This window comes from Cololabis saira, chromosome 14 (genome assembly GCF_033807715.1).
Source record: "Cololabis saira isolate AMF1-May2022 chromosome 14, fColSai1.1, whole genome shotgun sequence".
NCBI lineage: Eukaryota > Metazoa > Chordata > Actinopteri > Beloniformes > Belonidae > Cololabis > Cololabis saira.
The window spans coordinates 40,059,512-40,075,519 of record NC_084600.1 but is presented as its reverse complement, the minus strand read 5'-3'; the positions used below and the strand labels follow the sequence as shown (position 1 = coordinate 40,075,519).

At 38.0% G+C, this 16,008-nt stretch overlaps 1 protein-coding gene across 1 annotated transcript; it reads left to right on the top strand.

Moving 5' to 3' along the window:
* The first annotated feature begins 1,107 nt into the window (after nucleotides 1-1,107).
* On the top strand, nucleotides 1,108-15,692 carry LOC133459311 (probable ATP-dependent RNA helicase DDX52). Its single transcript, XM_061739194.1, has 15 exons — nucleotides 1,108-1,239; nucleotides 1,444-1,660; nucleotides 2,982-3,109; nucleotides 3,214-3,399; nucleotides 4,811-4,954; nucleotides 5,777-5,888; nucleotides 7,576-7,648; nucleotides 8,830-9,033; nucleotides 9,112-9,202; nucleotides 10,675-10,797; nucleotides 10,869-11,019; nucleotides 11,201-11,276; nucleotides 12,604-12,675; nucleotides 14,181-14,459; nucleotides 15,537-15,692. The coding sequence occupies exons 1-15, from the start codon at nucleotides 1,153-1,155 to the stop codon at nucleotides 15,595-15,597; spliced, it is 2,004 nt and encodes a 667-aa protein (XP_061595178.1). The 5' UTR covers nucleotides 1,108-1,152; the 3' UTR covers nucleotides 15,598-15,692.
* The last annotated feature ends 316 nt before the right edge of the window (nucleotides 15,693-16,008 follow it).

The window sequence follows — 16,008 nt, the reverse complement described above, 5'->3', positions numbered from 1 at the left end:
TAAGCTATCCAGAATTCTTTCAATATAAAAAACAAACAAACTTACACTAAAAAAGAAACAACAAAACAACAACCACTGAAAAACAAACAACCAAACAAACAAAACTAAATTAAGCCAAACCAAACCAGAAAAAGAAACAGAAAAAAAGAAACCAATAAGGTTACCAGTATTTAAATGTAATAATAATTTTATGTAATGTAATAACATTACATGTAACATTAATGTAATAATAACATTAATGTAATTACATTACATTAATGTAATAATAATTGTATATATTTTATTTTAATTTAGTAATATTAATTTTATTTTATTTATTTTATTAATAGAATAGAATAGAATAGAATAGAATAGAATAGTAGACTTTATTGATCTCCCAGAGGAGAAATTCAGTCGTGCAGCAGCCAAAAACACCCACACGCTTTATACAAAAAATGTAAAATAGAAATAACCATAAATAGTTAAATAATAAAAAAGAGCAATATAAAAAGTAGAACAAGACTATGTACAAGAGAGAAAAAAAAGTAGTAAACACCAAATAAACATATAAACATATAATATTTACAAAATATTTACAAATATTTCCAAAAATACGTGAGGTATTAGTGGTTATTGCACTTTCAAAGAGACAGGTTATTGCACTCGGGTGGCTACAGTTGGTTATTATAGAGTCTGATGGCTGTGGGGATGAAGGACCTGCGGTAGCGTTCCTTCTTGCAGCGCGGGTGGAGCAGTCTTTGGCTGAAGGAGCTGCTGATGCTCCCACAGTGTCATGTAGGGGACGAGAGGGGTTGTCCATGATGGAGTTCAGCTTGACCAGCATCCTCCTCTCACCCACCTCCTCCGCCTAATAATAATTTAATAATTTTAATGTAATAAATACATTTTCAAATAGCAGAAAAAAATAAAATAAAAAAAACAGAAAAGCAGGACCAATAAGGTTTACATATATAGTAGTAAAGACATTTTTTAAATAAATTATAATTATTAATAATATATATATATATATATATATATATATATATATATAATAATTAATAATCAAATCTTTTATAAATATCATAGCCTGTTCCGGAAGGGGCGTGGTTTCCGTCGCGACCCCGGATGTTGATCCTCGTCACGTGGTTCTGATCTGATCTGGACGGAACCACGATGGACGCCTTCGACCTGTTTCGAAAACTCGGAGCCGGAGCCAAATTCGACCTGAAGAGATTCGGCGAAGACGCAGCTCGGTTTAAGGTAACTTTGACCAAACGAACCCGAGAAAACACGCAGTTTGGTAGAAAACAGCGACACAACAGGCGACGTGGGAGTCTCAAAGTGTTTCCAAAGTGTTTTCTCCCTCAATATCTTTAGGGTTCGTGATTTGTACAAGTTCCTATTTTATTAGTGTATCAATTTAAGTGATATATTCATTTAGTATTGTCTCATTTCGTTATTTAGGTGGCCAGATCTCGGGCAGGGGAAGAATCCTCGGAGCAGCTCTCTGCCATCGACTACTTCGGCTCAGGGGAGACTAGTGGAGCCCAGAGCGGAGACGAGGAGGAGGAGGATGAGGAGGGAGGAAGAGGAGACTCTGGAGGGAAGAGAAAGTGCAAAGAAGAGAAAGCTGCAAAGCGGAAAAAGAAAAAGGCAAAAAGGAGCGAGTTGGCCTCAGAAGGTAAAAATATTTGGCTAATTGCTGTTGTTGTGGTGTTGTTTTTAAAACATTCAAGGCCTGTTTAAAATAGGTATTATATGCTATAATAGGTCCCCTTTAAATACTGAAATAATTGATTAAATACTGAAATAATTACATATATTTTTCTACTTAAAATGAATTTATTTTAATTAATTAATGACAAATGTAATTATTGAATGATATATTTAATTCCCATTTTAATGATACATTTAATGAATGAATGATATATTTCATTCCCATTTTAGTTAAATAATTAAACATTTAATTAATGATTTATTTAATTTTGGCACTAAAAATCCTTCATAGTAGTGTTCACAAAACATGTATCATATTGTATAACTATAGCATTCTGAGTAAATTATATATTGCAATTATCCCTTTACTATAATACGATTTGGCTTCTGTATTACTATACTGCAAATTTCCCCTCTGTGGGACTATTAAAGGTTTATCTTATCTTATTATGTAAATGTACTTTATTTATATAGCCCTTTACAGCCACCTGAGCCAAAGTGCTTTACAGAATAAAACATACAGAAATACAACATACAATCATAAGAGAGAGCAAAAAATAAATAGAATAAAAGAGAGTAAAAAGTGTCACTTATACTAATATGTTACTTATATATTTAATTGTTATATATGGTATATATATTATTACCATCATACATGCATACATATTCTATATATAAGTGTATATGTTAGGGGGAACAATGTACCCGTTTACTATTTCTTTCTTTCTTTCTTTCCCGCTCACGTACATTGTGCGTGGATTTAACACAGAATCATAAATCAGCTTTACACAAAAACGTCATCAACGGGAATTTATCGTTTTTACCGTGAGATGACAAATTCTTACCGTGGGGAATTTTTTTGACGGTAAATCATGAACGGTAAAATATCGCCCATTCCTAACGCACTCGCGTATATGCACATATATTTTTATAAAAAATTATTATTTTTTTTTTTCTATTCAAATAATTCTATAAATCTTTTTATCTTTAAATGGGTGTTTGGTTTTTGGGGTGTTTTCTTTCTCCTTTCTTGGTTCCTGTATACGACAGTGCTGAGTGAGTGAGATGGAGATGTCAGTTTCCCCGAGGGAACCTCCCAAAGGGATGAATAAAGTCGTCTGAATCTGTTGATGTCAGAACTTATTTAATGTTAAGCAGGAAAAAAATGAAAGATAAATATTCTACAGGACCATCAAAGCAAGGTTTAAATGTTGGTATGGAAAAAAAGATTAGGAGTTCTTGTAATATTCAGTACCTTCTTGTCTCTTGTCCAACTGAAACGGTAGACGGACTGATGAAGGAGTCGGAGGGAAACGGCATCACATGGATGTCGTCGCTGGACAGAAAGATCCAAAACCTGCAGAGTGAAGACAAGTCGTCACTGAAGAAGCTGAAGCATCTTCATCAGGAGAAAGTAAAACACACCTCACACCGGAGATGCTCTTGTTCAGATTACACGTTTAGTAAAAGTTGAAAACTCTTCGCTGAAACTCTTTTTAAACGATTTTCTCTCTTAAGATTAATTCCATCCGATCTCAACATCGCATAAACGTGCACGGCTGTGACGTGCCGGACCCCGTGTGCACGTTCGAGGAGTTGCAGTCCGAGTATTGTCTCAACCCGAACATCCTTCACAACCTCGTAGACGCAGGACTGAAGTCGCCCACGCCGATTCAGATGCAGGCCATTCCTCTCATGATGCACGTGAGTACAGGCTCGTGGTCGTGCACAAGGCACAGATCAGGAAATAAATGTGTGTGTGTATATATTTGTGTGTTATATTTTTTAACACCATTGATGATATGATATGATATGATTTTATCACATGGGGACAGATAATTTGTGCTGATTACAGATAATATAATATATTACAAATAATAGCAGTGACCAAAACACCTGCAGAAATACTGCAGGAATGACATAGCAGCAGTTAAATGCAGCCTTCTGTAAGCTTTAAATATCCACTGGGCTTACATCAAATACATCAAAACACAACAATAAAAAACAGTTTTCTGAAATGATCAATATGACTCTGTCCTTCACAGGACAAATATTCTTAACAAGAATATTTGTCTTATTTCTAGTTAAAATGTTTCATTTTAGTAAAAAAAAATCTCATTACATTTAAAACAACAATCACTGGAAAAAACAACAATTTACAAGGTGAAAATTGTCAAATAAGTTATTTTTCTGGTGATGACTCTAAATGTTGAAATAGCAGTAAAACCACATTCATTGATGAAATGATCAAATACATCAAAACACAACAATAAAAAAACAGTTTTCTGAACTTATCAATATGACTCTGTCCTTCACAGGATAAGTAAAATGGATCACTGCAAAAACTCACAATCTTAACAAGAATATTTGTCTTATTTCAAGTTAAAATGTCTCATTTTAGTAAAAAAATTTCATTACACTTAAAACAAAACTCCTCCCTGGAAACAATTTTCACCTGTTTCAAGTAGATTTTCACTTAAAATAAGTAGAAAAATCTGCCAGTGGAACAAGATTTTTTTGCTTGTAATGAGAAGATAAATCTTGTTCCACTGGCAGATTTTCCTACTTATTTCAAGTGAAAATTTACTTGAAACAGGTGAAAATTGTCAAATAAGTTATTTTTCTGGTGATGACTCTAAATGTTGAAATAGCAGTAAAACCACATTCATTGATGAAATGACATAAGGGATGGAATGGAGGGATGGCAGTTTTACAGGGGGGATGATTTGGACCGTTTTTATTTCAGGGGGGGATGCCATCCCCCTCATCCCCCCTCATCCCCCCTCAACTCCAGTACTGACCACACCCATTTTTTTGTCTCTTAACAATAAAACAAATATAAAGCTACACAAGAGGAAAAGTATTCTTCAATCAATTACTTTTATTTTAACTATGAAAATACGTAAGCGGTGAGAAACACATCCACATCTGGAATGTCTAATTCATGGTGATGCAAAAGGATCATGTTGCCCTATAAATTGAAATCCGATTTTCTTTTTCTTTTCTTCATCGCTTTCATTTGTTGATAACTAAATGGATTTACGGTCCACTTCTAGGACTGGGTGTGGGTCTTGAGAGCACTTTTCATGTTGTTTTGTTGTTTTTTGGGGTTCAGAGTCGGGAGCTCCTGGCCTGTGCTCCCACAGGATCCGGGAAGACGTTGGCCTTTTGCGTGCCGCTGCTCAGCCACCTGAAGCAACCAGCCAACCAGGGCTTCAGGGCCGTGATCATCTCCCCCACCAGAGAGCTGGCCAGCCAGGTACACCAGCCCACGCCGCTTCAACATTCAACATTCAACATTCTTTATTGCCATTGTTCATATTTCATAACAATAATATTCCAGGTGCTTCATCGCAGGTGCTGGTCCTTAAGTAAAGAATTTTTTTTTAAATAATATAAAGTGCAAGATAAGAATTATTTAATGCCCAGAAGATAAGTATTTAATGCCCAGAAGATAAGAAGTATTTAATGCCCAGAAGATGTCCGTTTGATGGCGGTCAGATGCGAGTTTAGGAAGGTGGTGGCTTTGGGGAAGAAACTGTTTTTGATAGTGTTGTCCCGATCGATCGGGCCCGATCACGGCATTTTCAAAACATCGGTATCGGCCAAAAAAGTATCTAAACATACCTAGTTATTAATGTTTTTAATATATATTAAATTGTTTTATGTATCGTTGCATTTAACGTCACTTCCGGCCGGCGAAGTAAGCGAAACTAACATGGTTTACATGTTTGAATTGTGAAATGTTCTATCTGTTCATGTTCATTAAGCTGCTGCTATTGATTTCATGCCATTCAGAATGTTGCACTAAGGTTACGTCAAAAAGTATTTTAATTTTTGATTTTAATTTTTTGACTGGATGTCATTCAACTACCTCTTTTGAAGTTACATTTATTTTTGTTATTGCACTATTCTGCACTTTTTGTTTTAGTTTACAATTTCATGTTTTTACATTTTGTGGCACCAGAGCTGATAAGCTTTGTTGAAATAAATGTCCATGTTGTTCTCCAATGGACAATAAAAGAAACTTTGGATAGTTTAGTTTTAGTATCTGTATCTGATCTGGTTTTGTTGTGTTCAGACTTACAGGGAGCTTCTCCGCTTCTCCGAGGGAGTGGGCTTCAGGATCCACATCCTAGACAAAGCTTCTCTGGCCGCCAAGAAATATGGACCAAAGTCGAACAAAAAATACGGTACGAGGTGGCAGATGCTTTATACGGAAACAAATTGCATTCACTTGATAAAAGATAAAAAGAGATAAAAAGTTTTCTTTTTAGGTATTTTTTTTTTCTGGTACCGGTAATTTTTTCTGCTGAAGGTGATTCCGTCTCCTCAGCTGCTCCGGTCCGTGCAGATCCAGTATCTTCTTTCGTCTTTTGGGCCACAAAGCTGCCTGAATGTATTAGGGCTGAAACGATTCCTCGAATAATTTGAGTAATTCGATTACAAAAAATGATAGAGGAATTTTCTCTGCCTCGAGGAATCGTTTAATTTTACCAGCTCAAAGCAGGTATTTTGCCCGGACTACATTTAATGCGGCACAACGCGACGGTACAACGTGCTGATGCCGCGCACGTAAAGGAAGAAGAAAGAGGCGGTGGATTTGTTTGGTTTTTGTAACATCATGCTCAGGCAGACGGGAGACACATGTAGCTCAGTGCTTAACTTTTATTTTTAATCCATTCTATATTCTTCTGGTCCGTTCTCCTATATGTTCCCCCTCTAACCCGGTACATACATAGGTTCCTCTAAACATCTGTTCCCGCTACAGTTTTAACTAAAAGAAAAGGCAGAAAATGTAAGAAAAATAAAAACGTAATAAAGCTAACTGGGTAGTTTTCAATTTTAGCTCTGTAGTCATTCATGGATAAAACAAGCAGCACTGGAGCCTAATGTGCTCCAATACAGCAGGTCTCAATTTTATTTTGAACACTGCCAAAACTCAAAATCTTATACTTTAACTTAAAACTTAACTAGAACTTAAAATGTGCTTGACACAAATGAAAGTTCAATTGAAACACGAGGGAAAAACACCTAACCTTTTAAGTGATGTGTGTTATCAGGTGTAATGGCATTTTTAGGTTAGAAATAAGAACATTTCTTGGTAAGATCCTTAGTTTTTTGAGTGAAGGCGATGAATTTGGTCAACTGGTGTAAGTTCAGGGTTTTTAAATGAACAGCCATGAACCTACTGGATTATATAATTTAGTCTTAGTAATGTCAATTAACATCTAACATCTTATGTATATTTATAATTGCTCTTTAACTAAACAAAGATATGTTTTTATCCGATTACTCGATTAATTGATGGAATTTTCAGTAGAATACTCGATTACTAAAATATTTGATAGCTGCAGCCCTAGAATGTATTTCATCTGCATCATCGGGGTTACACCGAAAAACGGGGTAAAAAATAAATACAGTAATCCCTCGCTATAACTTTCACAGTTTGGCTGCTTCACATATTTGCATTGTGTATGTCTATTCTGCATTCTGATTGGCTAAACAGTCTCCCTGCTTCTTCACTTCCTGTGTGTCAATAACGTTACGGTTTAATATGTACTGTACATGTACGTAAAACAGCTTGCTAAATTTAAGTTAAGTCCACAATTTGAAGCCTTGTATAATAATTGTTAAAAAGAAAATAAAGGTTACTAACTTCGCAGATTTCACCTATCACGGGTTCTTTTTGGAACGTAGCCCAGTGAAAAACCAGGGATTACTGTACCACAAAAAAATAGGAAAAAATTATGGACAAAAACTGAGCTTTTACATTTTTTTCCAGGTGAATGCAACACGCCTCGGTAGCTTTCACTCAAGGTCAAACATTACATCTTATTACTTTTCTTGACTGTTTAAATCCCAAGTTTCTGTGTGCAGATATTTTGGTGACGACTCCCAACAGGCTGGTGTTCCTGCTGAAGCAGGACCCCCCGGCCATCGACCTCAGCAGGTCCGTTCCCCGTTCGCTTCTGGACCAGGAACTCCTGTTTCCTGCTGTCCGTCTCTTATTCAGTGTCCTGCTGTTTCAGAGTTTTTTTTTTATATATATATATATATATATATATATATATATATATATATATATATATACACATATATATATATACATATATATTTATTTATTGCGAGCACTGTAATAATTTACAGGATACATGGTACATGTCAGAAAAATAAGATACAAACTCACAAATCCAGTTCATTGAACATACAAAACTTAAATATTCTACAGTACACTTCCTGATAGTACCTTCAGAAACCTGTGGCTTAATCTGGATCCAAAGAAACGTGTTTTTCTCCAAATGTATAATGGAGATCATTTCTTCATTTAAGCCATTTCTTGAAACAAGGAGGTTATCATCTTAATTGCATTTATGTGCCCTATCATAGATATGGGCAAAATCCTCAATTTTTCCATGTTTTGTTTCAGTTTTTCATTTTTTTATTTTATTTTTTTCATCATTACATTTTTGCCTGGTAAACTTTAATCCCAGTAGTCCCAATAGTTTTGAAAACTCCTTAACTAAATGAACTTTTCTTAAGAGAAAATGCTGGACATTTCAGCTTAAATTTCTAAATGTTATATTAGTTCAATGAAGTTCATATTATCTATATTTACTATAGCTTGTTTGGTTTCTCTGTTATCGGACACGGTTTGTCATGAAATACCTGAAAAATGCCGGTGCTTCATGGCAATCTGTGTGTCTGGTGACAGAATAAATCAGACAAGCTAAAATAATTAGTTTACTGCTTGAGCTGTTGCAATTTCTTTCTTTTTTGTACTTTAAATGGATATTGAAATGCCTATTTGAGTTATTTATTTCTTAGTTATTTCACAATAATTATTGTGAAATTATCATTTCAATAGTTATTTTACAGTCATATAATCCAGGCAACACTAACCCAAATCAATATCGAATCGGATCGAATCAAATGGTGATAATCGATTCTGAATCTTAATAATCGGAATCAAATCGATTCTTGACTTTTGAATCGATACCCAGCTCTAGCTGTAAAGCAAAAGAAGCAGATTTATCATTATTAGTGACAACTGAGGATGTTGGACAGAGGTATAGCATTTTAACCCAGGCACTAAATGCATCTCCAAATCCGAATCTATTATTGTTGTTTCAGAGTTGAGTGGCTGGTCGTAGACGAGTCGGATAAGCTGTTCGAGGACGGTAAGAGGGGCTTCAGGGAGCAGCTGGCCACCGTGTTCCTGGCCTGCTCCAACCCCAAGGTGCGCCGGGCTTTCTTCAGCGCCACCTGCACCCCCCAGGTGGAGCAGTGGTGCCGCCTGAACCTGGACAGCCTGGTCTCCGTGAACATCGGGAGCAGGTAAACCCTCCTCCCGTGGATTTATTCACTTTCATAGTTTTTGTTTAATCCTCACGTTTCGGTCGTGTGTTTGCTCAGAAACTCGGCGGTGAACACGGTGGAGCAGGAGCTGCTGTTCGTCGGGACGGAGAGCGGCAAGCTGGTGGCCATGAGGGACATCGTCAGGAAGGTAACATTTCTGAATATTGGTAAACCTATCAATTTGTCATCACATCTAAAACACATCTCTACTCAACATGGCTCTGCAACCAGATCTGCTTCTGGTGTTCACTTTCTTCTTCCTCTACCAAGAACCAAAGTACTAAAGAGGCTACGATGATTAGAGCAGTAACATACTGGAATAAGCTTCCACCACATTTAGGCCCTGTCCCAATACTCCCACTAGCCCTACATTTCAGCACCACCCCTAAATTTTGCTTGCTACATCACTGCGTGGTTTACGTTCGGGTACGTAAGCGACTGCGTAGTTACGTTTGCACATACGTCACACCATATCAGGAAGCCCAGAGATAAAAGCTGTTTTAATTTCAGCTGTAGCGCTGTTAATATGCCACTTTATTAAGTTTTAATATTTTTTCAGGCGTAAAAGTAACCGTTAAGATCCCCAACCTGGGCTCAGTTTATCCAAATAACGCCTGTTAAGGAATTTGCTCAGAAAATTTTGAGATGAGAACAGCCAGCTGCCGGCTCGGGAGCTGATTTATGGTTCCGTGTTACACCAACGCAGAGCCTACGGCGTACGGTGCGCGTCGCCGCGTAACCTACGCCGTAGGCTCTGCGTCGATTTAACGCGGAACCATAAATCAGCCTTTATTCTGGCGTGATCTTTGCAACAACGGGCAAGCGAGTGAGTATGTACATCCACTGAGTGAATATTATGAAAGTAAAATATATATTTCTCGCTAGAAATGTAATCAAAACGCATTTTTATGCAGAAACTAACTCAAAATATTGATTTTATTCACTAAAAAATAAGAAATGTCTGCCTTTTTTTTTTTTTATTCAGTCTGCAAATGACGACAAAAAGCATTCTAGGAAATGTTCCTAGCCCTCGGTCAGCTAGTCAGCATCTGAAAACCCTCGCTTTGAAGGGCTAGATTCATAAACACTACCCCTAAATAAGCACACTCCCCCTAGGTGAAAAGAGGAATTGAGACACCACTACCCTCACGGGAACGTGCAAAATTTAGGGGTAGTGCTGAAAAGTAGGGGTAGGGGGGGGATTGGGACTGGGCCTTAACCATGATAAACAATAAAGCTAGATTCCAAAATAAATTAAGAAAAGCAGTACTTGGCAAGGAAGTCAGTTTTAGTTAGTTGGTTTATGAGTGTGTAAAATGGGATGTTTTTTGTTGTTTGGTTCTGGCTAGTTTCAACAATTTAAGGGTTGAATTCCATCACAGATCCATCTCAGATCATTTTTGTTTAGATTTATTTATGTTTTAGTTGTAAGGATTGTAGTTTATTGTTGATGTGTGCAATGTTGGACCCCAGGAAGATTAGTCTTCACTGCAGTGAGGACTAATGAGGATCCGTAATAAATAAATAAATAAATAAAGGTGTGTTGATCACGGAGCTCGGCTCAGAGGTGGTTACGGCTGTTACGCCGGATGATGGGATGTCCTCCGCGCTGCGTTTCAGGGGTTCCTGCCTCCCGTGCTGGTGTTCGTCCAGTCCATAGACCGAGCCCGCGAACTCTTCCACGAGTTGGTGTACGAAGGGATCAACGTGGAGGTGATCCACGCCGACCGCACGCAGCAGCAGGTACGCTCACACACGCTGAGACGCCTCGGTCCTCCCCTGGCGGCTCGGTGTTAACGGCTCCTCCGTTTCAGAGGGACAACGTGGTGAACAGCTTCCGCTCCGGAAAGATCTGGGTGCTGATTTGCACGGCTTTGATGGCCAGAGGGATCGACTTCAAGGGAGTGAACCTGGTGCTGAACTACGACTTCCCCACCAGCGCCGTGGAGTACATCCATCGGATTGGTGCGTTTCAAAGAAGCACAACAGATTATTCAAGTTTAGACTGTTTTCATTATTGATTGAACATCATTTGACATGAAATGGTCATAATTAGTCACTGACTTTAGGTTCTGAGCTAGTTTTGAGCAGTGGCATCGGTTGTAAACGTCTAATGGTTGATGGTTCCTGCATCTCTGGTCCTCAGGGCGAACTGGCAGAGCTGGCCATCAAGGGAAGGCCATCACCTTCTTCACGGAGAGTGACAAGCCGATGTTGCGCAGGTACGCGTGAAAGTTCAGGTGGGGCAGGTGCTGTGGGCTGGTAACTAGGGATGGGAATCGAGAACCGGGTCTTGTTGAGAACCGGTTCCCAGTGTTTCAATTCCTTGGAATCGTTTGCCTTTTTCGCAAATGATTCCATTATCGATTCCAGTGGGCGCGAATGACGTCACCAAGCACGTTGCGCAACGTGCGCATTCGCGCCCAGCAGGAAAACACGGGGACAAAGCGGCATAAACGCTCGAAAGTTTGGTTACATTTTACCAAAAAGGATGACAACAGGGCGAAAATTCTTGCAATGTGGACATTTTAACAAAGGGAAGGGAAAGGGAAACTGTTAGGACTCGGCCGGCTGATGCGCTGGAAGCGCGGAGTCAGCCGGCGTGTGGTTAGGCTGATTTATGGTTCCGCGTTACACCAACGAAGAGCCTACGGCATAGGGTACGCGGCGACACGCACTGTACGGCGAGCGTCCCCGCGTCCCCTACGCCGTAGGCTCTGCGTTGATTTAACGCGGAACCATAAATCATGCTTTAGAAGAGCTTCGCGGACGTGCCGGGCGTTCCTGACAGCTGCAGCTCGTCAGCTCATCTATGGAGAAGTTAAAGAGCATCTACCGCTAGCTTCTCCTTTCATCAAGGCAGGGAAGAATATCAGGCCAGAATAGATGAATGTCACCAGCAGTGACTAAGTTTGTGGTGTTGAACATGTTACTGGACATTCTTGTGTAATTGCACAAAAATTTGTTGTATTTAGTTAATTTCTACAGAAGAATATTTATTTTATTATTATTATTCTATATTAAATACATATTTTACTGTATATTACAAATCATTTTGTGGGGACCCCCTGGCACCATGGAGGAGCCCAAGGCTGGGGGCATCTTAAGACCTCACTATATTTTTTTGTTCAAAGATATAAAACAAAGTTGATACTAAAATTGTTTGTTCCCCTTTTTTCCAAATGAGAATCGATAAAGAATCGAATCGTTAAGCAGAATTTGAAAATGGAATCGGAATCGAAAAAATCTTATCAATTCCCATCCCTACGGGTAACGAGGGGGAAACGAGAGCCACTGGGTTTGTCATCATCAGACTGATCCGGGTGTCGGACCTGAAACCCACCAAGTCCTCTGACAACAGCTTTAAAAACAGTGATGGAGAACACAGAGCAGGTTTATCTGACTATTTAGATTTACTTGTCAGGCGTAGTACTGGTTAGTTTTTTTGTTATTAGTCATAAGTACCTGAACCAAATGTTTTTAATATCATCAAAATTGAATGAAAAAAAAGAAAAAACTAACATGTTCTTTTGCATCTCAACTTAACAGCATTGCAAATGTCATAAAACAAGCGGGCTGTCCCGTCCCGGACTACATGATCGGCTTCAAGAAGATCCACAGGTGAACTAAGATGATACTCTCTCTCAAGCTTAAACTTTAATATATGAAGATGTAATGAAAAACAGTATATTGCTTTAAAATGAGGTAAATGAAGGAGCTAATGGTTGAATAACTGCAAGGTTTCCAGGTCCTGTGGCTACAACCGAAGCCCAAATCTTTATCAATCCTCTTCTGTGCTCCAGAGTTGGTATGAAGGTTCCCAATTTGGTTTTCTCAGAGCATGTGCCTTTATACGCAAAGATCTCAGCTTTCTCCTTCCTTGTGCAAAGAACTTAGTTCCAGAAGTCTTATGGTTCGTTCTGGTTCAGTCGTTGCCATGTTTCTATTTAAGAAGAAATAGTGATGCACCGAAATGAAAATTTGTGGCCGAAACCGAAAATAATAATAAACACTTGGCCGAACATGGTTCTTCGCAGTTTTTCATTTATTTTGCCAATTTTTTCACCATTGCATAAATCAAATAAATTTGATTTAGGCATGCTTTTCAAAGAAAAAAATCTTTTACAAAATTACAAGGTAGAAAATATTTATTGAACATAAAAAACTGAACATTTTTAAATTTCCCATCATTGTTGTTTTGGTTCCACCTCCTGGTGAATGTTAGGTAAAATTTTTATGTGGTTACTTTTTGGTTGGCCAACGATTTACAACGCCGTTATTAATTGTTCGGTTTTTTCCCCACTTATTCCACTGAACACCGGAAGTGTTTTTTTGCCATTTTCGGCCGAACAATTTCGGTTACCGAACAATCGGTGCATCACTAAGAAGAAATGCTTTGCTTTAATAACAGAAGCCATGCTTTGTGCAATCTTGTTATTATTGTCATAAACGTCACCCGTTTTTTCTTGTTAAATGAACCCTGTACAATCAGAATTATCTTATGTATTTACTGATAATTATTCAGGGTTCGTACGTTTTGAAAAAACCTGGAAAAGTCATGGAATTTGAAAATGTAATTTTCAAGGTCTGGAAAAGTTTTGGAAACATAAGTTCACCCCAAAAGTTTTGGAAAAGTCATTTTTCTCACTTAATGATAACATTTAGTAATAACAGCCTACAAGGTAGATTTAAAATTGATAAAATTGATAAGGTAGATTTAAAATTGATCAATAAATATTTTGTATCGAAAAGTCTCGCGCCTACTGTAGCGTCTTGCAGATCGGATCGAGTGACTACATTCTTCAACAGTTATTATTACAGTTATATTAGATTACTATAAAACATATACTACAACATATTGCTGGTATATCAGTGTTAGTTTAAACAGATTTTTGTATAAAACCATAATTGTCATTAGATCTCCACTGTGGTGACTTTTTACAAAGTTTTATTCCTATATTTCATTCTTACATTGATGTTCTAGAGGTCATGTATAGTCATGGAAACTTGCTGCCAAGTCGTGGAAAAGTCATGGAAATTTGTTGGTTAAAATGTGTATGAACCCTGATTATTCCTGTTGTTTTAGATATTGATTTTCACCACCTGGCTTGTTTTTCCTGTTTTAGCAAAGTAAAGCGGAGGCTGGAGAAGAAACCTCCCAAGAGAAGCACCATTTGCACAACTCCTCGCTTCATGATGAAGAAAAAGGGCAACGCACAGAAAAAAGAGCAACAACAGGAATCGTCGAGGAAGCAGAATGAAGAAAAAGAACCTCAAACAACAATTTCCCAGCAGAAAGGGGGGAAGAAAACAGAAGGACACGGGTTAAAGAAAAAAAGCAAACCAAGTGACAAAGGAGTAAAAATACCCAAGGAATCCAATTCCTCAGGAGCTAAATTAAAAAAGTAAGAAAGATGGGATTTGTTGTTTGTAACAAGTTTGTAACAGTTCAGAGAAATATTAACCACCCAACCGATAGTTAATGTTTAAAAATAATTTGATGTATGTTAAATTACGTTTCAAAACAGGGAAAGAAAGAAGTGTTTTATAAAATTCAAATCTCCGATCATCTTAAATGAAATACACGGAAGTGCTGAGGCATGAAATCACACATGTTCACACCAGATAGTCGATGTTTTTGGTTCCGTCCGGTGGGAGATCATGTTGCCAACATTAAGTTTTGAAGCTTAGAGAGTCGTGTGAGCATATCATGCCAACAATACAGCCGAGTGGTTCTCAGGCTACGTTTCCACATAGCCGGGTATTTACAAAAATGGATATTTCCCCCTCTACGTTTTGAAAAATACCCTCGTTTACACGAACCCGCATAAATACGCTGTTAAGGTGCTATGAGCAGCCAAACCTACGGGGGGCAGTGTAACGAGAAGATAAAGTCATGCTAGCCAATCAGAATCCTGGAAAAAAACATCAACAAATGACACGAGTGAAGCCTGAATAATATGGTTCCGCGTTAAATCGACGGCGTAGCCTACGTACGTAACCTACGCTGTAGGCTCTGCGTTGGTGTAACGCGGAACCATAAATCAGCCTTGACTGCCAGTTACTTACTACAGGTTGCACAAATGATGCTGGTGACGTTTCTGTTGCATAATGTAACGTTCTGAAGCCTAAATCTCCGTTTCCCTCCGTTTACAAGCAAACGTGAAAACGTTTTTGAAAATCTCCACTTTGGCCGGAGTTTTCAGAAATGATGGTTTTTGGTGACTTTGAGCTTCGTTTTCGTGTAAACGAACGGCCAAAACGCATGAAAACACCACCGTTTTTGCTAAGTGTAAACAGGGCCTCAATCTGAAGACTAGCAGAAAAGGGAGGGAATATGTCTGTTCATGATAAACTAGCGGCACTAATCTGTAACATTTTGAAAATTAATCTTTTTATTTAAACTATGACCAAAATGAAGGATCGCAAAATGGAAAATAGTTCAATCTGACTTTCTGATGTTCTTTTTAAAATGTCACCAGGAACCTAAAGAAGAAAAACAAACTAAAAGGGGACTTGAAGACAAGCATGGAAACAGGCTGACCTGGAGATGACGTGGACCCCCCACCCCCCACCCCATCTGTATTTGATATATAATATTTTCAAATATGTGTGCATTTTACTGATTGAAAATAAAAACATTTTTTATCAGAACGGATATGCTCATGCTTTAAAAATAATGGATTTAAAATGTGAAATTGGTATTAATGCTTTGGGAAATTATACTATAATAAACTATAATAATATAATAACACTACACTATAGGTGCCGTTTTTGGTCAATGTGAAATAGAAAAGACTGAGCCTGGTCAAACAGCCATTCAGGAGATTACACCAATAGGTATTTTGAAGGTTCCAACACAAATGGAGGTCGAGATAGCGGCTGAGGTATCAAAACAAGTTGTTTTATCCAACAGTACCAGGTACTACACTCCTCTTTTGATGGTCTGATGGA